Source organism: Athalia rosae, chromosome 3, assembly GCF_917208135.1.
Source record: "Athalia rosae chromosome 3, iyAthRosa1.1, whole genome shotgun sequence".
In the NCBI taxonomy this organism is placed as follows: Eukaryota; Metazoa; Arthropoda; class Insecta; order Hymenoptera; family Athaliidae; genus Athalia; species Athalia rosae.
In genome coordinates this window covers 5,757,760-5,783,351 of record NC_064028.1, presented here as the reverse complement: position 1 = coordinate 5,783,351, position 25,592 = coordinate 5,757,760, and the positions used below count along the sequence as shown (strand labels likewise).

Genomic DNA, 25,592 nt, shown 5'->3' with positions numbered 1-25,592 from the left:
CTGGAACTCTAAGGATTGAGGGACATTTTTCGAGTATCGCCAAATGTACGAAACACTTGGTCGAGTGGAAGAGCAACTTTCGAAGGGGAATTTTTACTCGGGAAATAATTAATTGTTTCCGAAAACTTGATTGTAAAGTAAGTCGGAAGCTCAGGTATTGTAATGTAAACGGTACTGGCTGGTATCGTACGGTTGAGCTGGTTATTGGGGATTTCATATTTGCGTAGTGGAGCTTTCCTGTTTACCTCAACGGCACACAAACCTCTAATGATGATTTCCATCCCTGGACCGACCTCAACTTGGACGACAAACCAGATGCGGTTTCCGTACGACCGGACTATACGGTATACCGTGCGCGATGTCCGTACAGCTGCGGAGGAACTGAAATTAAGAAGAGTTTCCGAATGATTTACATCGGAAAAATTCTGGCTCGAATTATAAAATGCGCAAAGAAACAAAAGCTCGATTGTTTTACACGGGATGAAGAATTTGCGAATCCGGAATTCTTACCGATACACAAAGTCAGAAAGCTCAGACTCTTCGTCTCGAAGGTATTTCTGCGTTTACTCGCCAACCGGATATATGTATATATCATGTAGAAAAAGCTCTCTTTTTCTTTACTCGACTTCATCACACAGTCGCTCTCATGCGAGGCACTGCCATTCGTAAGAAATAAATGTAACGAAGTTTTCGACCGCCTACTTTGACCGGGAAAATCGTTTCTCCGGTTACAGCAGAGCTTCAACGATCGAGATTTTATTCCAATAAATTCGATATCACCAGTTTTCGAAAATCAAATTTTTACCGAAAGCTCGTGCACACCTCGCGTATCGGGTACCGAGGTCTGTGAGAAATAAAAAATCGAAATTTTTTCGGCAAAATCCGATCGAACGGAGGGCTGAAGATTTGTTTTTTAAAATTAGGAAACCTCCCGCTCTTGATCTAGACGGGGTCGTAACCGCGCTTGAGATCTTCTCGTCGAGCGACACCGTACAAAGGGCCCCGTTTTTAATATAAGCTTCGTCTTCTCCGGAGGACGGCGTAGCCCTCAAAGCAGTTTAATATAAATATTTTCAGAGCTTTCCGAGCATTGTCTCGCGCTTTGTGCCGTATATACGGGGTGGGTGGGGAGGGGGGGCGAGGGGGCGTACAACTCTGTATTACCGAACGGGGGCCGATTATCTCTCACCGTAGATCCTTCTCATTTCCGTGGCGGTCGACGGAGTCGAATCTGCATCGCCCTCCCCCCCCCCCCCCCCGGATCTAGAATACGTATATACCCCGCGTTTACGTCGAGAGGGTGGGTTCGACGTTTGCCAGAGATTCGGATGTAGGAAAGGATCATCGTCCTTCATCGGATTCCAGATTCCTCGAGTTCCTTATCTCGACTATATACGCTGTACCAGCTAAATACAGCCGTGGTGGATTCTCGACGATTTCTTCCAAAAATTCCTCGGAACTCGGTGCGGCTAAAAATCGCACAAACAAATCCTTCGTACCGAAAATCGTATCATCAGCGATATCGTACTGACAAGTTGTGAAATTATCGATATCGTTTCCATACGGCGTCGCGTCGCGATGAAAACTTGGCACTTCGTGAGAGTGAAAAAATTTTTTATCGCTTGACTAACAAATATTATATACATCACGGGGGTTCGAAGAGCGTACATATAAAACGCGCTTATATATATATTCGATGGGCCGGGGCTCGCGGTGGAAAAAAATTACGTTACAACTTGACGCGACGAAGGCGTAAAATGAGATGAACCCGCTCATGTACCGAGCTGTGGTTAAGGGCTGACGTTTATCAATATTCCATAAGCTTAGTAAAACCGTCGAGTGTTTGGACTCTCTAGTTTCTTCTCGCGTTAGCAATCTAGAGCCTCTTCAATGAATTTGCATCGCATTGAATTGCAAATCATCCGTGTCGAGGGCTGCGAGCAGCTTGGAGTGTTACTCAGGAGGAAATGAAATTATTAATATAATCTCCTCGTTCCGCTGCGGTCCTCGTCATCGGCTACTGCGCCGCGCGCGCGCGCGCTACTTCTTATATTATTCATGATTCGAAGAAGAAACGAGAAATAAAATAAAATTGAAAGAAAAAAAAAATAATAATATTAATAATTTAAGCCGGGTGAAAAAATAATTACCCGGCGCATCGAATTCGGGTGCGATGCGTGAAATTGTCGCCGAGAGATTCGTCGTTGGTAAAAGTTCGTCAATTACGGGACTTTGAATTTTCGCATCCGGGGGTGCGAATTTTTCGTCATTTGATGTGTCGAGGGGATGTGTGAGATATTACTTTGACGCGGCGAAGGAACAAGAATAAGAATAAGAAGGGCTTGTGGTAAGAAATTGAGAGCGGTAGCCACCGCGTACAGCCGTGGCAGTTGTCGGCTCGGTGTAAAAATGAAAGAGCTGGCGAAGAAAAAGCAAAAGAGGCTTTGTATTAAAATGGAAAAGTTGCAGCTAGGCTGCTTCTCGAAAAGGTGCAAAGCCGACAATATTCTTTGTGTCGGGTACAACCGCCTTCGTAAAGACCACTTCACACTCCTTTGCCCACTCTTGGGTTCTTTGCTTCTTATTCCTACCCCCCCGCTTCTCCCGCATCTTCCCCTCTCTCGCTTCTCATTTTCACCCTACTACAACCCCGGCTGCGAGCTGTCCCGTTCTCTCCCGCACGCGACCAAGCGATATCGCATACCCCCGACTCGATTCGCTCTCTCGCTCTTCTCTCCTTTATTTTTCTACACCAGCCATAGGCCGGAGCGGTAACAGCAGCGACGTTGGCTCCTCGAATTCCCTTTGAGGCGGGATATTTACCAACATCCAAAATGGCGGCGTAATCTTCGACAATCCGCGCGGAGCGGCTCTGTACGTAAGGAGCGTAGCGGGCAGCGGTTGCAACTGAAAAGCGAACGAAAAAAAAACTCACTTGGAAACGTGAGGAGACCAAAGTCGCCAAGAATTTTCAACGATTACGTACGTTTATGGGGTGTACAACGTCGGGCTCACAATGGCGTCCGTTCATCCCCTTAAGAAATAATTTGTCTTAACAATTATGTGGAAAAAGAATTTCAAAGTAAAAGAAAAAAAAGAAAAAAGAAAAACATGAGCTACAAAGGGAATTTTTCACAGAGAATTATTCCCTCGAGAGTTTTCCACCCACCCAACCCCCTCCGTTACGACGACGAAACGTGATTTCGATCCCAAAAATAATTTACCTATTCGGTAAAGAGAGAGAAATCACGATACTTTTCAGCATCGTTTTTCCAGAGTCGAGGTCAGAAAATTTGCTAAAAGAGAATCGAGCAAAATTCATACTTACAAGTGTTGTGCGTCGCCTAACCCGCATGTCCACATACGCGAAGTGCTCAAAGCTGGTGCGGCATTGTGTTGCACGAGCATGGCACGAAGTCTGCACATAGGTGTATATATATATATACATATATATATATACGGGAGGAGGTATACTTATAGGGCCTCTAGGGGAAAACACGGGTGAGTACAAAGTACTCACTCTCGGGGGCAAAAGAGCACGAAAAGTACGCGAGAGGTTGCGAACGACGGTGGTACGACGACGAGGGCGAAATACCGTACGGGGATTACAAAATGAACCACTCGAGGTCGTAGCAAATGCAACTCTGAAAGGCCTACGAGAAATGTTTATAATTGGGATTGTTGTCTCGCTGCTGCTCATGTTGTTTGATATATTACGCATGTGCGTGTACTCGTATCGTGTACGGTCCCCGTACGGCGCGAGTTAAACTTACGGAGAAAAAAAAAAACGCACCCAGAGCGAAGGTTCGACTGTTGTACGCTTTCCACCTTTCATCTGAGAAATTTTTCATTATTTTCCTTTTTTTTTTTGTTTCGTTTATTGCTCCCAATTTTTGTTTGTCTCGGGACCGCAACGACGCCCTGCAGATTTTCGAGGACGTCTGAAGAGCAGAAGCTTGAGCTTTTCAGCCGGTGCAGCCGCTCGTTTCTTCGCAGTGCACGGAATCCGTACAAGATACAAGATGTGTGTGTACCGGAAAAATGGAAGAAAAAGATATTTCATTGCGAATTCCTTCGCTGGATATTAAAACGATCGGGTGATCTGTGCGACACCTGCGATGGATACGGCGGATAGGTAGGTGCAGGGTGTATGTGTACAAAGGCTTTCGTATAGTATATTCGCTCCTTTTTTTTTTTTTCACCGAGCGCGCCCTCTCCATTTTTCGCCTTGTATTTTCTCTCTCCATTTACTCGGCCCCCCTTTTTTTTTTTTCTTTTTTTCTTTCTCGCTCTCGCTCGTGTACGTGTGCTCTCGATATATCGCAGGGATCACTCGCCTCCGCACAATGAACAATAAAAGAGCATTAGTTGGCGGCTTTGTCGCGATTCGTCGGGGCACAATGGACGGATCGGGCTCCTCTCGTTGCGAGGCAGAACACTTCACGCGGATACCCTGCGCGACGAGGACCCTGCCCAAGCACCTGGTAAACAAGAAGACAAAGCCGAATTTTCCTCACCTCATTTCAGCTCCTGCGAATCCCCCGTAAAATCCCCACCACCCCCACCATTCTCCCCTTCGCCCGCGCTTTTTTCTCTCCCTAATCTAGATTTTTCTCTTAACTGCACAATTGACTCCATCCGATACTCGGATCGGATCCCGAAAGATTTTTTCCTCGTCCTCTTATCCGCGTAAACCTGAACTTTTTTCTATCATTTCGTCTCTGTACACGTTTAGCGCGATATTCACCTCTATAACGTTTTTCCACATTATTCAAAGGTTCAGATCGGAATTGAATTCTTGAAAGGTTTCGAAAGGATCGTTTAAAGCGCATCGATCGGATTACGACGAGGCTCGTCACGTGTATAATATATTAATATATATATACCAATCAAATCTTTTATTCACATACAATTAAATAACTTGCATACATTATTTTTCTTCCATATGGCAATTCGTTTGCTTCGTTTCCACGTAGAGATTACCATAGACAATTTCTTGCGATTCAAACTTCGTGCAACTGATCGGATATCCATATTTTCTTATTCAAACCACGCGATGGACCCAAAATTTTTTTTGACGATGTACTTTATTCGAACGCATATATATATTATACCAGATAATATTATATAGATGTGGCTTACTCGATAATCATCGATTGTAGGCAGAACAGCGCAAAAAGCTTCGCATTGAATCGCGCTTAAGCATGCATCCTTAGTAAAAACAGTTTCATCCCAAACCAATCGTCGAATGGTAATAATATTTTCAAAGATTTGAACGTTATATACGAATCAATATTCATAGATGCAAATCGCTAGGCTTCGGGATATCATTTTTTAATTTTCACGCTATGTTTAATTCATTTTTATTATCCTTTTTTTCATTTTTTCTCAATGTAATCAGTTTCGATATACGTTGTGTAATTTGATTTTTGTTGTATGTGTGTGTGTGTACGTATCGTCGTCTCGTAGATGACGCGTATCATATTACATCTATTTTTATTGTAAATAAATAAGCACTTTATAGCGATTCAGGTATGGGTATGGATTTTGACATTCAATTAAGTATACATTTACATATACATTATCGTTATTTATTATTGTATAGCTACAGCTGCGGGGTGCCGGCTGAAATCGAAATATTGGAAAAATCGAGTCTTCGCCTACAATTATTATTATTAATAGACGCAGTCTTGAGTTTAGTTTTTTTTTAAATTTTTTTGCAGTTCGCATCTCGCTGCTGAAAAAATTTTTTCGTTCCTCCCGATTCCTCAATTTTTCGAATATTATTTTCAGCCTGATTAGACTGCACGCTCGCGTTACGTACTGATGATGATGTGTGTGATAGGATCGTATGGTATAGTGATAAATTATTTATAGGTATATCTCTTTTTATTCGTTTCTTCTCTTTCCCTTCTTTTTTCTCTTTTTACGTATAATCTACAGATGTACAGTGGTCCAGACTGCGTAGTGCTGTTGAGAGAATTTTACTCGATCTAATCATTTGTATCCCCCTCAACTTCGGTGATTTTTTTTTTTTTTTTTTCTTTTGCTTCGTTTTATACATCATAGATAATTATTTTTACTCGATAAATTACTAAAGAATAGCTAGGATAATTTAGTGCGGTTTAAAAATTTAGAAATTGTAATTCTCGGAGAGAACGAACGAAATTGAAATAAATTGCCTGGGAGTACGAAATTAGGCTAAAAGTATAGAAAATAAAAATGTGTGTAAAATAAGAAATATCTATTTTGTTTCTCTCAATTCTCTCAGATGGTTCGTAAGCGAATTTACAATAATTATGTACAAAACGTTTCTAGGTGAAAATAGAAAAACGCATAGAAACTATAGAAACGCAAAACACTTCGGACTAGAATAACCAATGAAAGAAAACCCATGTCATATTTGAATAGAGAGAACAGTCAATTGGATGAATCGAATATTAGTTATTATCATTAATTATTATCAAATTTTCCACATTTTCAAAAAACCGTATCTACCACAATTAGCTTCAATCGTTATTACAAATACCTATTTATCGTAACGCCGATAAAAAATAAATTGTGAGACATATTTCAACCGCAATTATATAGCTCTGGTACTCTATCGGTGTAGAATGTTCTATTTTTTTTCGTAGGAGCTTCTCAATTTGACAAACCATAAGATTTTGCTTCACGGTGAGTTGATAATTTTTTTTTTTTTTTCTTGACGATTGCGGGATAAAAAAATTCAGTCAATTGTTCAAACCTTCAAACCCTACCTTCTACAAATATACAAATAAATATTAGCCGCGCCGTTCTTGGCTTTAGATCAGTTGAAAAAATCATCATCGTCGAAGGGATCGCTCTCTCGTACGAATATATTAACAGACTCTGACTTTTTTATGTATTGTAAATCCGACTTGCTCTTACCACTTCCGCATTTCATCTGTCGCGAGTTTTTCAACGGCAAGGTAGTCGCCCTTTCCGGTACGCTGTCCTCCAGTTCGGATTTAAATGCGAAGGCGTCGTCGTCGAACCTTGGATCGCCGTTGAAAAATGAATCTCTTCCACTGTCCTCCGAAACGAATCCGTCGGCGGATAAGGCGTCCTTCGCGTCTCTCGGCAGTTCTTCGGGTGTTGCTTTCAGATCGGATCCTAATCTTTGGCGGTCGGATGTGTCGCTGGAAACGCTCGCTGTCGGCGTGAGATCTTCTTCGAAGGGCGAGCGTCGATAGCCGCTGCGCTTGTAAGACCTCGGTTCCCTCCTCAGGCCCTCCTTCGTACACCTCGGGCTCAGGGTGACGGGCTCTATCAACTTCGGGTCCGGTTCCGACGTCAGACGCGTCTCACCACCGGAAACGAAGGGGTCGGCCGTCGATTCTCCGACGTGTTCGAGACTCTGTTCGAAGTCGTCCTGAAAAGGTGAACCCTGAGATTTTATCTGGGCGCGAGGTTTGTGCCTGTTCAGTCGCCTCCGATGCAACGTTTCCGTTTTCGTCACGCTGTCCGGTCCCTCCGAACAGCAAGGACGCTCCACCCAGCCCTCGAATTCCTGATCGCTGCCCCAGTAACTTTCCCGACTTCCGGAACGATGAGGACGGTGGTAAGGATCGGAATCGTTGTCGCTGCACTCCGATCTCGAGACGGCGTACTTCGGCCTCGGATCCGCGTAAATCCCCTCTGTATTTCGACTGTCGGTCGCACTGTTCGGACGTTTCGGCCAAGGCCTCTTACGCGACGAATTGTAACGCGGCGAGTCCTCGCCGAGACCGATGTCCGGACCGATGTAATCCCAGCCGGGCTCCTCCCAACCCGGAGGCGCGTAATCGTGCGATCTTTCTCGGCAATAGTGAGATTCGTGGATCCTGTAGGACTCTCTCGGATCCCTCGGGTCCCGCGAATCTCTCGGCTCCCTCGGCTCCCTCGGTTCTCTGTACGGATAGTCGCCCTCCGGACCTCTCCGCCCCCAAAATCTTCCGTCTTCTTCCCACCTGCGTCTCTCGTATTCGTTCGACCACCGCCTCGACCACCTCTCCTCGTCCTCGTACCCCATGCTTTCTTGACTGCTGAATCTGTCCCTGTCCTGCTCCGACCACAGCATCATTCTTCTTTTTCTCTCTTCCTCGTATGGGGGCATATCGTGTGCCCAGAAACCCTCGCGATCCCCGCTCCACGGTCTTTGCTTGCAACTCTGTTTCTGCCTGCATTTCCAATGAGCCTTGTAAGATTCCTCATCCTGATCTTTGTAAGGAATTTTCCTCGCCGGATACCTTCCCCTGTGCTCGTCCTCCCATCGTCCTTGATCCTCCTGCCACGGTGAGGGATCCCGAGATCTGTGACCACCTTTTCCCCACGGCGATCCCCGAGCTTTTCTGCCCGATCTTTCCCGGAAGCTGCGATCCTTGTCGGAGGGTCCCGTAGGACTACCGTGCTCGTAGTAGCTCCTGGAATCTTCGAAACCTGCCTGATGCCTCGGTGGAGGTTTTCCCCCGGGACCCCAAAATCCGTCGTCTCTCGGTCTTCCGTTACTGCCCTCGCTCTCCTCTTCGTCCTTCCACTCGTTGTCGCTGTCGCCCGAGTTCCGGTTTGGCACGGGTTTGAAAGGTGGTTCCTTTACGTGAAATTCTTTACCGTCCGGTGACCACGGCGACGTCCCGCCGACCGACCCCGGGCCATCCCCCGATGACTTGTCGGAATGAAATACGTTGGCGTCGAACTTCGCCCAACCCGTATCATCCTTGACTTCGTCCTTCTCCGTCTTCGTCTCAACCGGAAACGGTGAGAACGTGTCCTCGAATCCGATAACAGAAGGAGTCGACTTCGTCAGTGCAGGATCGGGAGTCGCATTGTTTCTGGGCGCTCCTGTGTTCAGCATTTTTATTTCTTCGAAAATTTCCATAGCCAACACCTTCATGTCCTCTTCGTTCGTAGTTTTGAAATTTTTCGGGCTAACGGAAGCAGGAGGTGGAACGGTATTGGAAAGAGGTTTGGCGAACAAACTCATTAAATCTATGGTCGCGTTATTATTCTTCGGCGGCAGCTGGGGAGGCGGTGGCAAATTTTCGACCAATTCATCCTCCGTTTTAATCAGAGTCGGTTCGACGCTTTCCTCGATGATTTCCCTGAGCGCGGCGTATCTGTCGCCCGTAGAAGTCGATGATTTTATCTCAACCCTCTCCGTCGTTCCGTTGCCATTCTTCGACTCTTCCTTTTCACCGGACTCGTCGGTCTTCTCCGATTCGTTCGAATCCCCCTCCCTTTCGTTGTCCACCCCTTTTTCTTCCTCCTGAGTCTCCGATTCTTTTTCCTTCTCTTTCTCTTCCTCTAATTTGTTCGTGTCTTCCAGTTCCGGCTCTGCGTCCTTCAGACGCTGTTCTTCGATCCCGATTTCTTCATCTTCGCCCTTCGACTCTTGAGAATCGGTTCTCTCCTCCTCCTGAACAGACTCCGGAGATCCGTCGGTACGTTCTTCGGGATCCTCCGCTGCCGAGTCGTCAATAATCTTCGAATTATCCTTCGGGAGCGGTGGCAGACTGACCGTCAGATTAGCCAATGGAAGTGAATTATTGTTCTCCGTTGCGTTGACGATTTCAATTTCAACGGTGTCGTTGGATTCCTTCGTTTCATCCTGGATTTCTGATTCTCTCACTTCGGGCTCCAACTTTTCTATTTCGGGTTGTTGTTTTTCACTCTTCTCCTCGTTCACCTCATCGTCCTTATCGTCCTGTTCCCGCTGTTCGAGTTCCAGTAACTCCCGGAATACCGCATATTTGTCGTACGAATTCCGCTCACCGCTCTTCTCGATTCCCTGATCGAAGTCCGCCTTGAACAACGGTTCCCCAAAAACGAAAGATGTCTCCTGGACAATTTTTTTCGCGGTGTTAATCGGCTTGGCCGGTATCTCCGGCTCCTTTTCACTTTCATCGTCGCCGTTGCAAGTGGTTTCTTTAGCGGTTAGCGACGCCAGACAGGCGGTCAATTGCTGTAAGGTGAGACTGGTCAATTCCGTGATGGTCATTCCCAGAGAATTAGCGAGGTCACCTAAATTCGTAGAATTCAACTGGCTCAAGGTAATATCCAAACTAGGCTTTGGTTTCCTCACCTCCGGCGCGGTGGTCGAATAAGTTGTATTGCTTTGCATGAGTGACGACAAGGTCGTCGGTGTTACGGAGGTCAAAGAGTCATCGAACTTGGAAGTGGGGAAAGTCGCCACGATCTCGGATCTTTTCGGTAGCTGAGGTGGTGGCGGGCTGAAGTCGTCGTCGAATCTGTTCCTGAAATCCTTGGCGGGACTCTTCCGGATTTCCTTTCTCGTAGGAGACGGCGACGCCTCCTCTCTTTCGATGAAATCATAGTGAAAATGTCCGTCGGAATGCGGGGGTCGCGGTGGAGGCTTCATCGCATTCCTTCCGCCGATCTGTTTCTTCGGGGGAAGAGGGGGAGGGTTTATCAAAATACTTCCGGCACCTCTGGGCGGTGGTTCGGGCACTATGTCCATCTCGGCACTGGAGCTGGAGAGCCTGGAATTGGCGTCCGAGGAACCAGATCGAAGCGGCGAAGCTGGCGAATCGTTGCTAGTCGTGAAATCAACGGGGAAAGGCCGATCCAAAGACTGCGTTCTGCTGCCGGCCAGATCGATGTCGAATTCCCGTTTTCGGACAGACTGCAAGTACTTCTTGGGACTTGGGAGCCTCACGAGACCTTGAACGCTCTCGCTCGATTCCTTATCCGTTTTGTTCAACGACGATATGTTGCCAGAGTTTTTCGGGAGGGTTGCTTCTTCCGGAGGTAAAGAAACCGAGAGAGGCTGATGATGCAAGACCCTCGGAGAACTGACTCTACGGATTTTCGGGGATTCGGTTTTTTGAGCCGGTATTTCTATGTTGTCGAATTTGTTGAAATCCGCGAAATTGTCGTCGTCAAAGCCGTCGCTTCCGGCACTGGCCAGAGGTGCGGTTTGGGACTGGGCGGTTGGTTCGAGCGGATCGAACGTTAGATTGAAATTAGCGGAGAACGTATCGCCGGAGATATTCGTCACGAGATCCTTGAGGACTTTTTTCGGTGGATTTTTCAAATGCTGGAAAAAGTCCTTTTTGTCTACGTAAGGTTTTATGAGACCGGTGCCGAGGGGATCCAACTCCGTGAACACGTCGATCTGAGGACTCTTGCGAAGTGTAGGTGTCACACAGCTGGAGGAACTCTGAATAAGAAGGAAAATAAGGCCGTGAGAAAACGTCGAATCCTGTGCAGAGCGAGGAAATGTCTTTAAGGATATCAAAAAGAAATGAAATAACTCTGCGGATATTCTGGAAATATATTCGAACGAATGGAGCTTTCAAAAATTGGGAAATACTTTAACTAAAAGAAATAAATTCAAAAAGTTTGAAGAGCACCCGATTCTTAAAAACGGAAATACAAAGCAGATCAAAGCTTAGGTTTTCTTCGAGTATTCTCTTTTTTTTTTTTCTCTCTAAGATTGAAATAATTTAGTAGGGAAACAGTAAGCGTTTAATCGAAATTTGAACCCATTAAAGTAAAATGTAAACGGGCGTTTCAAATAAAAGGAAATTTTGGATGAAAGAGAAAGTGAAGTTTGATTTTTGCCAACTTACGCATTCCCTCTCCTTCTCCCCCGTGGAGGGGTTCGCCGCCGCCTTCGCAGCCAGGCTGGAAAGTTCTCCTTCGTTGAAGAGATTCTCCGTCTCTTTATCGAACCAGTGAACGGATCCCTGAGGCGGGGGAGTTTTGCTGGTCAACGTTGCGGCTGGACTCGATGTAGACGAAGCTGTCGAAGTAGGGATCGTTTGATGACGCTCCAGGTGTCCTCTTTTCGCCGAAGAAGGTGGCGGAGGGAGCATCGGCTGAACGTTTTCTCTCACCTGTGCCATTTCCGACAACTGGAGGAAGAAGAATCGTGAGCAACGGAACGATATCTCATAAGAGGATTCTCATTTTACCGAGCAACTTTATTAGAACAGAAAAACTAACTTTCATATTCGCGAAGGAATCTCCGAACGGATCTGTTTCAAACGGGTTCTCCGAAGGCGGTCTGGGATTGTCCGGTGTAATTTTGTCCATCTGATGAATACCCTGCTGTAGCGAATTCAGTTCGAACTGTAGATCGAGTAGGTCGGCTATCACGCCGCCTTGGACTTCCGTTTTCCTTTCGATGGGTTTCTCAACCTCGGAGTTTAACGCTCTGATGCGATGCGCGACCACTTCACTTCCGGCGGCACCCTGACGGTTGGTGAGATTAGAATATTATACGATTACGCGGAAAATCACATTTGCGTATCTCGATCCTCGATAAGAGTCGTGTACATCGGGGCGCAGAAACGTGGATGATCAACTATATCCACCGAAAATATAACGAAGATAAAACTCGATTCACATTTTATGGCGCTACGCATGAAACGGTACGGCTGCTATTTCGATCGCTCGATCTCGACTGAACTGTAGCCGATGTAAAGTTCGTTGTAATCGACGAAGTCCGACTAGACGAGGAATGCAAGAGGAAGCGGGTAAATAAAAACTGCATGACTCTTGAGTCTTGACCTTCCAGTCTATTGGTTAATCACAATGACGAACGTTATTATTTTATCGTTCACGCAGAAGCTAAACCCATCCATAAATTATGAACGAGTAATATAATCGTCGTGTGCAATTTAAATATTTCAGTAAAATTATGATTTACCGCGACCTATCCACGTCTCGACGATGAGAAGTGTTACTAATTTTATCGTCGCAGCGGTGAAAAACCGTTTCAAACTTTTTCGTTATCTACGAGGAAAAAGTATTATCGCTCACGAGTATGATTCACGACATCTGAGGCGTTGAAATTGAGAATTTTTTCCTACGAATTTCACCCAATGATCGCACGAAATCGGAAGATGGAAAAAAAAATCATTCGTTTTGTCGAGAAATTTTCCACCCGCAGGAAGAAACAATTAAGATAGCTACCGACAATGAGTGATCATCTGGTCGAACGCCTCAACCGCAGAGATCAACCCGCGTTATAAAGAGGAAACGGGAGAAACAATCTCAATTGCAGCCGTACCAACGAACTTAAATATTTCCACGCGCGATTAATTCCATATACTATTATTAGCCCGACCGATAGCGATGCGTATTATACTTTTACCAGAATATCAACTCCACAGATTACTGAAACGAAGAAGTTTCTTAATTGTTCACAGTTTATCGACAAAACGAGCTTTTAATGATTTGCCACCGGACGCGTTTCAAATTTTTTTCTTTCTTTCTTTGTCTAATCCAGCATGCCACCGCGGTTATCGTTGATCACGTTTCACGTCAGACACGCGTTGACCTATAATTCTTCACGTTTGTTGCGACGGTGAAGTAGGTTTTTTAGGTTTTTCAACTCACCTTCGTGTCAGGCGCCGGTTCCACGAAAATTCCGCTTCTAAATTTGATGGCATTTTGTTCGAGATGCTGCTTAGCCAGCTCTATCTCTTTCTTCTTCAGATCGAATACGACCTGGAAGAGATCGCGCATGGCTAAAACCACCTGAAACGCAAAAGGGAAACTCGCGTGAATAAATCAACTTCGGTATGCACTCACTTTTGAAAAAATATGTATTAAAAAAAAAAGAAAGCCTTACAGACACTGGAGAAAATGGTTCACCCGGTAACTAGAACGCACCGCGATTATTCCTTAGAATTTATCCGCAATCGTTTCGTATCTTCGGTAAAATTGACGTGATCGAGTTTCGAAGAGTATTCACTCACTCGCGATCGCGTATACGATATGTGCCAGACGGTCACCTGACGAGGACTGTCTTGACAAACGGCAAGACAAATATATTACTCGCCAAGCTACACTCCGTTGCAGCGAACCACCGAACAAATTATACGAGTGTAACAACGAGCGTACATTTAAATACCGTTTCGTCTTCTGTAATTATCATACCCCACAATATTCGCAATACAGCAACGCGGCATACCACAGCGAATATGTTCTGAAATTTTTTTGACCTTCTATTCACGTGGTGATCGAATTAAAAAATGAAGGATATCGATCTCGCGACCCGTACGCGTTTTCACAACGGCGAAGACGTTGCCCGATTTTTCACGATAACAAACCTGCCGTTACGGCGAGGGGGATATTAGAAGAAATTGAATGACATGAAGCGACAAATATGGGGCGTTCGAAGCGATTATATGTACCGCGATCGATCGATCGATCGTAGTCCGTGAATGCGCTGATCGTACTTCGTACATCCTCGGTGGATTCATTTACAGTTATTCGTCGAACGGGGCGAAATAATTCGGGAGAAATTAGTCACTCGCTTTTCAATTTTGGAGTACCGTTTTTCGGTGATACGCGATTGTGTGAAAACTGCTGCTGCGAAATACGAGCTCGCACATTCGAAGGTTTGGTGACCCGAACCACTCACTCACTTACCTATTTTTAGTCGCTTACGGTTCTTTCAAATTATACACGTCCACACTATCCGCCGTATCGTATGCACGTTCAGGATTGAAGAAATCAAGGATAAAGTCCATTGAGTCAACTCAGTCTCGGTCGCCTACACGCCGTTACCAAGGATTCCGTACGCAACTCGTGCATTGAATTCAACTCACCGTGAAAATCCAACAACCGTATATTGTACACAACTATGCGAATTCAAAATTAATTAAAACAAATATGAAACGGGTAGGAAAATTTCACGGCAATCGATGTTAATTTCTCATGATATCGAGGCTCGCTTGATATGCGACAGCGTGAAAAAGTGAACCCGCTCACGATCGTAATTACGAAAGCGTATACTATATACATAGCGTGAGAATCTTTACTTATGTTTGTACATAGTGTACGTATGTGTATGACGTATACAGCTATATACTATAGCATTCACGAGTCTCATATTTCATTTAACAGATGCAGTTCACGAGCGCCTATAGAGAGCATTGCCGTAGTTTAAAAAGCGAACGTGGGTTTGACGTTGGTTGCACGTACGTAAGTACGGTACATAGGCTGGTACGTACATAAAAGCATGTATACAACTTGCTGTACGCGCGCGATACTCAAGTAACTCGATATCAGAATCGAGGCCAGATTGCTTTCGTTACAAGGATAATTTCCGAGCACCGAGAAGGGATTGCGAGAGAGATAAAAAAAAAAGAAGAGAAGAAAATTAACGAGGAGTTTCGACTGGACGATTCATTTCTCGCGACTGAGTTCGATGAAAATGAAAAATTATAAGCAATCGAAATAACCGAGGCGAATCGAGGAGCGTTTCGCGAAGAACGTGACGACGGAAAAATCCATCATCGCGTGTATCGTTCGTTTTTTTTCGGTGAAAAAGGGATAAATTTTCGAAAAATTCGGAAAGGTATAACGTTATTCCCTCCCACCTTGGTGCAACAGGGATCAGCACCGCGGGAGGGCGCGTGTCGAATTGATTTCAAACTCGACGAAGTTAGGGGTGGTACGGGGAGAGCGATCTACGGGATCACACTGACGAAGTGAAACCAGTCGGGGATAATCCGAAAGGGGGCAACGAAGCGATAAAGCGAGACAACGAGACAGCGAGACGTCCTCTCGACGACTCAACTATACCTAATACAATTATTTGCATATTGTATATATACATACGCCGCGTGGTAAACTCGTTGCGCCGCATGCTGCTTACTCGTAAGCTCGTTCGGTGATTCGGGTATTCGCGGCAACGACCCGACCGCTTCTAAGGGGTCGTTTTCACCGATCCCCTCTACCTACGACACGAGGTGGATACGCGGGATGAGATCCCGCAGATTATATTGGTTCCTCGAATTGGGCAAATATCATTTCGCGCCTCACGTCGAGGGAAGTGAAGGAATGGTCGACGTGGCTTCGAGTCCCCCCCCCCCCTCCCGCCCCCCGGTAATTTACACAATTCGTCCATTTCTAGGGGGATGTACGTTCCTCCTCGCTGTTTATCTTTTTTCTTTTTCTTCTCTCCTTCTACAACCCCGCAACTTTTTCGACGTCCGTATCAAACCTCACCTGACTCGCAGCTTTGTCCGTTTTTATCCCGAAGAATCTGTGACCCGTGTCCGGCGAGCCGAAAATGTAACCGAAAGCCCTCGAGTCGCTCATATCCTGGGCTATGAAGGATATCTTGTGAACGGGATGGTGGTAGAGACAGTCCTGTAGAAAAATAAGAATAACGAAAGCATTTTCAGTAAGATCGATGACAGTTGCGCAGATTTTATAGTTTTACCCTCGCTAAGTTTCAATGCATGCTGTACGAACGATTTACGGTATTCTATATTCGCGGCTGTTATGCCTTTCAATTAAAAAAGTAAACTTCATATTTTACTTACCATTATTTTATTTGATAATCTTCAAGAGTGCCATGCAATTGGTGCCGCAAAATCAATCCGATCATATGCTAAAAATTTAGCGAACTAAGTAGGTACTTTTTAAACGTCTATGAAACTTCATCCTCACAGGTGCTTGGTGAAATGAAAACAAACAAAAAAAAAACAGAAAAAAAACTTAAAAATACATACAACAAACGTACAAACGAAACGACAAAAATTAATAAATGATAACGACGATCAAAAACGAGTGAACGATGACACAAACGTACGATTATTTTGTATGCGATGCGAGTGTATTTGCTGATTATGTACATTACATTTTATGCACTTCACAGTCATGTTATGCATGATACGTGCAATGATACGAATTCAAAAATATCGAATCAGACTGATGTAATAAGTTCCAACTGTTACAACTCAAGCACAAGCAACTGTTCGTATATTTTTTAAAGGTGTAATTTTTGCGCTCTCTGAAAAATAAGTCAAACAAGTAGCTACGATTAAACGATATCAGAGGTAGCGAAAGCTAGGACGATGCTGGGCTCGGTATACTTCTATGATTGGACGAAAACGGTAATAGAGAATAATGGGAGTACGGTAAAGAGATGACGACATCGATCGTGTGAAGCAACGGGCGTTACACTGGGCGTACGTGTGCGAAACAATATTTGCATAATACGTTGATTTCCTGTCCTAATCAAATATTTACCCCAGTTTTTTCATCCCGAAGTCTCAGACCCTCGATGCTAACTTGAACGGCTATACGTTGTTTGTGTTCACCTGCCGCCCGGATGGCCATTTTCAGGTCAGCCAGGGCAGCCTGGCACATCCGGTCACCACGTGCTTCCGAAACTTCTAATATTCCTATCAGCTTTGCCTTGAAAGAAACACCTTCTCCGAGGAACCGTGTCGGTTCATTCTTGACTGGAAGAAAGAAATGATCAATGAGACGCGCGAAGAGATATTTCAGTCGGATCGTTGGGGCAACGGACGAAAAAAGAGCACACCGCAGGATGGAAGAAAGGTACTTAAATTCTTCTCGAAATAAAAAACGAAAAAGTAAAATTATGTTCCCGCCCGGGATCGAACCGGGGACCTTCCGCGTGTTAGGCGGATGTGATGACCACTACACCACGGAAACTTGATGTCAATGTTCGCTTAATATCAGCTCACAATTTATCTTAGATGGCGAGGGCATTATCAGCGAGATAAGACAACGATAAAAATGATTTTACCGTAGATTAAAACTGTAATTGATTAAATTTCATCGAAATTATGCGATCGGCTGAATTTTTCACGCCTCAGTTGGCGTTCGACGCAGCAGTTAGTGGTTTTCGTGGTGGCGTTATGGGATTTTAATATATCGACTGTAGTGAATGATGTCAATTTGAATCGCGGGCACTGGGGGGGTCCGAGTTTGATATCACGCCGATAAACTCGATTGAATAGAATTTGGCTACCAGCTGAGATCAATCAGGATTCTGGTCAGTCGCGTTGAACGCTGCATTGATCTGTTGCTGCTTCAGCACGAGGGAGAGTAAAATGAGATTTACGCTTCCAAATACTGGCTCCGTTGGGTTGCGGAATTATTTTTTTTCGCTCTTCCCTTATCCGGTTGCTTTTTTTTTTTCTATAAACTTTTTCAAGTTTTTTCTCAGTGATTTCTTACAGATTGACGACGATGTTCGATTAGCGAGATCCTTCGAAAAAAATTCTGCGCTCGATATTCACCTCCACCGATCCCTTCCAAATTGGATTCGATATTTTCAACTATGGCGTCGTTATCACCGATGAAATGGAAAAAGAAGATGAAATCTGTTAGCACAGGTGAAGGATAAGGCAAGAAAACAAAAGTAATCGAGTACCCGGGCCGGTGCGCAGGGTGGAAAACTACGCACAGAGAGATTAGGGAGAACTGAGCTTTGTTCGGCTTTAAAAAAATCTTCTCCTTCGCTTTAATGACCAACGTTGGCACATTTGTTCAAACCTACTCCAACAGTCGCCCGCTCGACTCGAGGGGCCAACTGTCGACACTCAAAGTCCATCAGGGTGGTCCTGAGGCGAAACTCGACAGCATTGGTCGCTTTATTTCTTTTGTACGAAAAACCCCGCGGCGAGATAACTTTTTCTTATTTATCTCAATTTGCCATTATCCTTCTGTTTTTTCATTCTCGTCGTCAAAATGTTTGACGACTCGTCGGGTGTTTTCGTTTTTGTTCTAATTTTCTTCGAACGAACGATCACGAAAAAACGAGACCACGATTTTATGCGTTATTATGAAATTGTTGAACTTATCAGTTTAAATTCTTTATTTTTAATTGTCGAATTGACCGAGCGTGAGATATCTGATTTATGCATTATACATATTATACAGCGGGGTTCGCCGCACCATCCGGTGTTTTTCACCCTCGAATTCAACCGAGTCTGCAGTGGAGACCTGCAAACCCTTCGTAATTTTCCAGTTTATTACGGCGATCGAAGAGGCGGCGTACGAATTGAATAAAATTACATCCTGCTGCGGGGTTCTGATTCGCTTTTAGAAAAATGGGAAGAAAATCCGAGCATCCATATTCTGTGCTCAGGTAATACCGCGGTGCATTTTTGATTTCGTTTTCTCATCTTTTACACTCTGTATAAAATTATATAGACACTTGAATTTTTTGATTTAAAATACGTGTGCGTCCCTTTCAAATGGCGCGAGTACCCACACGTGGGCGGGTGTTTTAATTAAAATCACGCCTCGGTTATTATCGATTTGTTCAGTAAAGATTAGCACCTGTTTATACGGTTTATGACACGGAAGCAATTTCGGGGCACCGCGTGGTATCGGCTGTCTGGAAACCCCGCGTTAATACGCTTATGCAGTTTTATCTATGTACAGTATCATCCTCCCCAATGTACGGCACATGCATCTATACATATACTCCGTTCGTCCGATACGAACTGTATATCCCGCAAAGGGCGCGATCGAGCGTTATAGGCGTTAGACAGTCAATCTAATTAATTATGCATTCACTAAGCGAATACCACTCCGGGTGGCCTAGACTACGTCGAAACGCCGAACAGGTACTTAATAAATATATAGATATTCAGACCCTCGTTTTGAATCTAAATTGTCAACTTCGAAACTCCCCGACCCGCACATTGTCCTTCTTAAAATTTATGCTAAATGAAAGAGAGAAGTGGCGGGGGATAGAGTACGAAATAATCCAGAAGGGTGTAAAGATAGATCGATTTGGCCTTTAGATCCGGACTCCTGAGATGAAAGTACATGAGAATAGCATATGAAATAAAGTATTTTTTTTTTTAATCAAAATACGTAAGAAATGCATATTAAACCTAATTAAAAAAATGATTTATTTTTTGCTCATACATCGATTTTTTTTTGGTTCTTCAAGAGTAATCTCACGTATAATCAGCTCAGGAATCAAAATCTGAAAGCCAAAATCATCCACTCGTGCAATCGATCGAGTAATCGTCAATTATTCGCTGTTGGGAGCAGAAAAATTAAGACATATCGAGTGGTTTTAGTCGTAGACCCACTTTGAGTCGTCGAAATCCATGCTTGGGTCGGAATATTCGAATTCTTCAATTTACCAGCGAGCCCGAACTTTGCTGGAGTCAGCGTAGCCAGCAGCGTAGCGCTTTGTTGTGATAAGTCACCTTCGGGGCTGAGCAGAGGTGACGCCCCATAACAAACCCCCTCGCCCGTGGCTACGCTGACTCCAGCAAAGCTTGGGCTCGCTGGTAAATTGAAGAATTCGAATATTTCGACCCATGCATGGATTGCGACGACTCAAAGTGAGTCTACGACTAAAACCAATCGATATGTCTTCATTTTTCTGCTCCCAACAGCGAATAATTAATGACTACTCGATCAATTGCACGAGTAGATGATTCTGGCTTCCAGATTTGGATTCCTGAGCTGATTATACATGAGATTACTCTTGAAGAACCAAAAAAAAATTCGATTTTTGAGCAAAAAATAAATCATTTTTTTAATTGAGTTTAATATGCTTTTCTGACGTATTTCAACCTCAGGAATCCGAATCTGAAAGAAAAATTGACCTATCTATAAAATTAACCGAGTTATCGCCTTTTTTCAGCTTTTTGGGGCCAAAAATAAAAAATTGATTTTTTAGTCTATCTTAATGTAATTTGAGCTCAGGAATCCGAATCTGGAAGAAAAATAGATCTATCTTCAAAAATGACCGAGTTATCTCCATTTTTTCGCGATTTTTTGCGATTTTTGGCATAAATTTGAGGATATCTCGGAGGGAAAAAATCGTAGCTCGATTTGGACAACGGATTCGTGTTCCTGAGGTCAAAATACGTTAGAAAAGTGCCATACGATCAATTTTGAAAAAAAAAAAATTTTGGCCAAAATTGGAAAAAATCGTAAGGGGTACCCCTTGGAAAAATCTCAAATTTTGACCAAAATTTTTTATTTTTAAAAATTGATCGTATGGCACTTTTCTAACGTATTTTGACCTCAGGAACATGAATCCGTTGTCCAAATCGAGCTACGATTTTTTGCCTCCGAGATATCTCCATTTTTATGCTCAAAAAAATGCGAAAAAATGAGGATAACTCGATCAATTTCATAGATGGATCAATTGAACTTGTGAATTCGGATTTCTGAGTTTGAAATACATTAGAATATCATATAAAACCTTATTAAAAAAAAATTTCGACGTTTAGAGGGGTCACAGAAACCATGCTCATACCATTTATTCGCGTAAAAAATCTAATTGTAATTTTCCAAAAGCTACGATTTATCAACAAAATCCATGACCACGAAGACACGTCTTGAAAATTTCAATTCGATCGTTAAATTCTGAACATCAGTTCCCGAGATATGATGGGAAACGTAATTGCAGGTTGAGTAGCTCGAGATTTTATATTTTAGCGCGCTGCACTCGAGCGCTCTCGATCTTATTCGTATTGCTACCGCTGCGCGGCGTACCGCCTCGTCTCATACGCTCCCACCACGCTGAGCTTTCTCGCACCAAAATCCATATATAAAAATCATTGGGCAAATGCAGTCCGCGCGGAGTTCGGTGTCAGGCTCCGGCTCACCCAATCACAAAGAAGTTCGCACGCTTTATTGCGACTTCCCATTTTTACTCGTGTGTCAGGCATCTTGACGGCCGGCACGCGCCATCAATTCAAAAATAATTTATAGCTTTTGACTAGACGACGAGGTGTGAAATTCCTTTCCTTATTTTTTTCTCACTCCCATTGTTAGCAGGTGCCAGACGAGCTGTCATCACCTGATTAAGATCTTGTTCACACCTCGTAAATCAGCCCTTTGATCCAGCCGGTCGGCGGCATTCCTTTGCAGTGATTTTTCTGCGAAATTCTATGTAACCGTATAAAAAAGTAAATATATAATGTCTCGGTAGTTAAATGGTTCAGTGTACACTGAGCGAGTTTAGTTCTGTCCCATTCTGCCAATACTAAAGCATAGGCCTTTAGTTCAGAATCAGAGGCAAAGAGTGTACCAAAAAAAAAAAAAAAAAAAGTTCACATAAATTTTTTCATGCGTTGTGTTATTTTAAATTATGCATAGGTAACTAACAATTTATTCGTTCGTATTCGAGCTCACGTTAATTAACACAATTTATTTGTTCGATCTGAAATTATTGCTATTCAAAATTATATCTTTGTATTAAAATGTTTGGGTCGAATACTTTTGTTTTTCAGGAAGAAAAAATTGAGATATTCCGATTGGTTCTATTCTTAGCTTAATTTAGTCGACAGTAAATTTTGGATTGGCATTTTCTTTCTGAAGAACAAGAAAACGAAAAAGGTCATATTTGTGTACGAGATATTTAATTTACGGAAAATCTGTCGCGTTGGTCCGCAAATTTTTTCTGACGCTGTCATCTGTGCAAATAGAACCATTACAGAGTATTAGAACGTCTATAGAATTGTCCCGTTTGCTTAGCTATATGGTATACATCGACTGTCATGGAATTGGGATTTATGGTTCGACCGAACGACTATAACTTTTATCATCGGAAAATACATTTATTATTCGAAACTGTATCGGAGGATTTCTCACAACTACGTATCGCGTAGATATGGGGCTGTTTGTAGTAAATCCATGTCATTATTAGAACCTGGCTAGATATTTATGATCCGGACAGTAAGACCAGATTAACTGGGATTTCGGTTTCTGGCTCCCCTCTCGATGCCCTCACTAATTTATCACAAAATCTCACCTTTGTCCGGCACAATCCTCGGTAATATTTGATTTCTCATTACCACGATCATCGCGACGGAATGATTTTTTTTTTTTTACAAACTTTTTTATCGCCTTTTTCGAAACGGAGCGAATGTCGCGCAGACAATTTCCTGCAGCGCGGAAAACTAAGAGCACACGGCAGTGATCGTCACGGAGTTAATTTCATACATTTGTTATACTTTGCTAATTACTTCGGAGGTTCCGCAGCGCTTAGAGAGATGCTGGGTGCTCTGTAAAACAACCGGTACACCAAAAATAGGAGAACCCAACGAGTTTTAATGACAAAATGTGCCGTCCGAGGCCGGCAAACTTAACTTTATAGGAAGAGAAAAGAGACGGGTGAGGTGATACTGCAGAGGCAGCTCGAGCGTCCCTCTCGTTTCCATGGGCACAGGGGATGAACGGCGGCGCTCGCTGACTGTCTTCGGTCAGAAGGGGGGAAAAACTCCTTTGAATAAAGACAACCGAATTTTCGTCGTGCAAAACACCGCCGCGGATGAAAACATAAATCGTAATCAAAGGAATAAAAGATGTAACTTCGACGTATCCGAGGAAATATCGAATACTTTATTGTTACTCTCGTCGTTATTTGTCACTTTTAATTGCGCGCGATTTTTTTATTGGTTTTAAATTCAGGTCCAGGAAAATCTCATCCGCTTTAGATTCACCGAAGGGAAAGGTAAACAGTATTCCACATGTACCGATAAATAGGAGGATATACACGTTCATAATATGTAAGGGTGTACAGTGATTGTTTTCCAAAGCCAATATACCGGAGCGCGTGCCACCAGCGGATGCGGGGGCCTTCGTTTTGTCCCATTGACATCAAACATTTTCTACTTGTGTATTTAAAGCATGGTGCATACGTACCCTATCGTGCACGGTAGAAATAATTATCAAGGGTTTCTACTGAGAAGACACGATCGCGTATGGCTTGAGGGTTCGATAAAATCGTATAGATTCGAACGCGCAGCTTAAAGCGATGCTGCTACCCCCAACCCCTCGTTAATAATCGATCCTTCATTGCCGTTACTATTCTCAAGTTCAGAATGAAATACATACAATATACCTACATATGTATATGAAGGTAGACTGAGGATATTAAATTAACGGATGGACGAACGATTCGCATTTTCGTTGAGAGCAACGGATAATATTGCGGAAATAGAACGCTCTGGGAAAGAAAAATATTTTCCTCATACATATACTTATTTTCTTCTTGTTCTCTACTTTTTGTATTTTTATTTATCTGGGGCACTGAGCCAAGAGAACGGAAAACTCTCGCGTGGACCTCGAGACTCGGGGAGATGCTCTTGAAAAGATTTAAGTCCCAGTAGCTGGATGGTTGGAACGTGCCAAAATCATGATATTCGACGTACGGTACGAGAGTAGATCGTCACCGGATTGCAAAATTGCTGACATAATTCAATAACTGCGAAGTATTCAGAATTTTTTGAGTCACGCTCAATTAAGATCCCAGTCCGACGCTCGATTGATTAATACGGAAAATTCAGTCATTCGATGCCGGGGAATTGGCAAGAATTACAAGATTATTTAATTTGATTTTTTTTCTCTTCGTTTTGTTTATTTTGTTAAAAATTGTTTATTGAAGAACATAAATACTAGCGCCATCTGCTAAAAGTAACCCACACCACATACTGCATTCAGAGTAGGCAGAACAGATGCCTGCAACCGGCCGTAGCAACAAATTAGAATTTTATACTGTAGATTTAAGAATGATTAATTAATGCACCGTGTCATTGTAATAAAATAATATGCCCTCGATCTCGGATAGTTTTTTTTTCGAGAGAGAGAGAGAGAGAGAGAGAGAGGAGAAAATAGAACAAAATAAGGGTACGTCGAACGGTCATCGGACTTGTACTTCGCTAATAAGCGATACGAAGATACAAGTAAATGAAAAAGTTCGTCACAATGTGTCACAATGTACGTTTCGTCGTACGTAAAAAATTCACATCTTGTAAGGGGGTATAATATTTCCCACGCAGTGACTCACCTGCGGTTCGTGAGTCCCTTCGAATTCATAGGGGAGTGAAATAATTTGCGGTGACTGTCAGGTGTTTCTACACCGAGAGGGGTAAACATGGCTGATTTTCAGAATTCGACAGACGATATTTGAACAGTTTTTAATGAATGTTGTGAATTCATATCGGTACTCACACTTGCAGGGGCTATTCCTTTTACGTAAAGTCTGCATCAGGCTTCCGGTGTAACGTTGTCCGTTTAAAAAGCCTGCAATTTTCAGGCGTCCACCTATATTTACCCCCTGAATCCAGTAAAGGCCGCGGTTCTTCACTTTGGCAAATTCATTCACTGCAGATTAATCAATTCGTCGTATGAACATTCGGTTCAATGCACTGAATATTTTATTGTATTATATGGAATTTACCAAACAAGGAACTTACGGTGCACCACCACCACTGACACCGATAATTTTTTTTCTCTCTACGCGACAAGGACAATGATCTTTAAACTGTTGGTGTGCTTGGAAGGTACAGTGGAATAGACACTGAACCGTATCGGCCGATCGTTCGATGAAAACGGTGAGGGCCGTTTTTCTGGGGTAGCTTTTTCTACGTATCGAGTCGGTTGAAACCCTTTGAAATTATAGTTTGACGATGATAACGTATAAAAATTTCGGGGGATCTGACAGCTGCCCGCCGGCACTGGTCTTCCATGCCCGCAACCCCATATTGATCAATAATATAGTCGTGTAGTACCGAAGCAAGCCGTCGTTTCGAGAGAGAAACTGTTCGGAGTGTCTTTTGCGTTCAGTATTATTTGGAGTTTCGTATATAGCAGCTTAAAGCGGCGCCGAAAATGTTCGACTACGAAAAAGCTTCGTTCCAATCCGAATATCACCGCGTCTTCCGAAACGTAATATCGAGTAAAACTGTTAAGCGATACGTATTAAACCACACGCGTTCGAAATTCAAAACCTTTTAAACGCAACAACGGCGGTGGCCCTTGCCTTCGGCTGCACGGAACGCGTCTAACAAAGATGGCCGGCACGGTAT

The 25,592-nt window shown here is 43.6% G+C and overlaps 1 protein-coding gene and 1 non-coding gene across 5 annotated transcripts; both read right to left on the bottom strand.

The window, feature by feature from the left end:
• Positions 1–4,881: 4,881 nt before the first annotated feature.
• LOC105693924 (protein disabled) lies at positions 4,882–25,336 on the bottom strand. 4 transcript variants are annotated; one of them, XM_048652956.1, is made up of 8 exons: positions 24,981–25,336; positions 24,736–24,888; positions 17,017–17,231; positions 15,988–16,131; positions 13,366–13,506; positions 11,968–12,216; positions 11,592–11,876; positions 4,882–11,179 (listed from the first exon to the last, which is right to left on the bottom strand). In XM_048652956.1, the coding sequence occupies exons 2-8, from the start codon at positions 24,770–24,772 to the stop codon at positions 6,809–6,811; spliced, it is 5,442 nt and encodes a 1,813-aa protein (XP_048508913.1). In that variant the 5' UTR covers positions 24,773–24,888; positions 24,981–25,336; the 3' UTR covers positions 4,882–6,808. The 4 variants fall into 4 exon arrangements, with proteins under 4 accessions (XP_048508913.1, XP_020706165.2, XP_020706166.2 ...); XM_020850506.2 differs by having other exon boundaries at positions 24,736–25,336; XM_020850507.2 differs by lacking the exons at positions 24,736–24,888; positions 24,981–25,336 and adding an exon at positions 16,308–16,375 and having other exon boundaries at positions 17,017–17,107.
• On the bottom strand, positions 17,376–17,448 carry Trnav-aac. Its single transcript has one exon. It is a non-coding gene; the product is annotated as a tRNA-Val (tRNA).
• Positions 25,337–25,592: the final 256 nt, after the last annotated feature.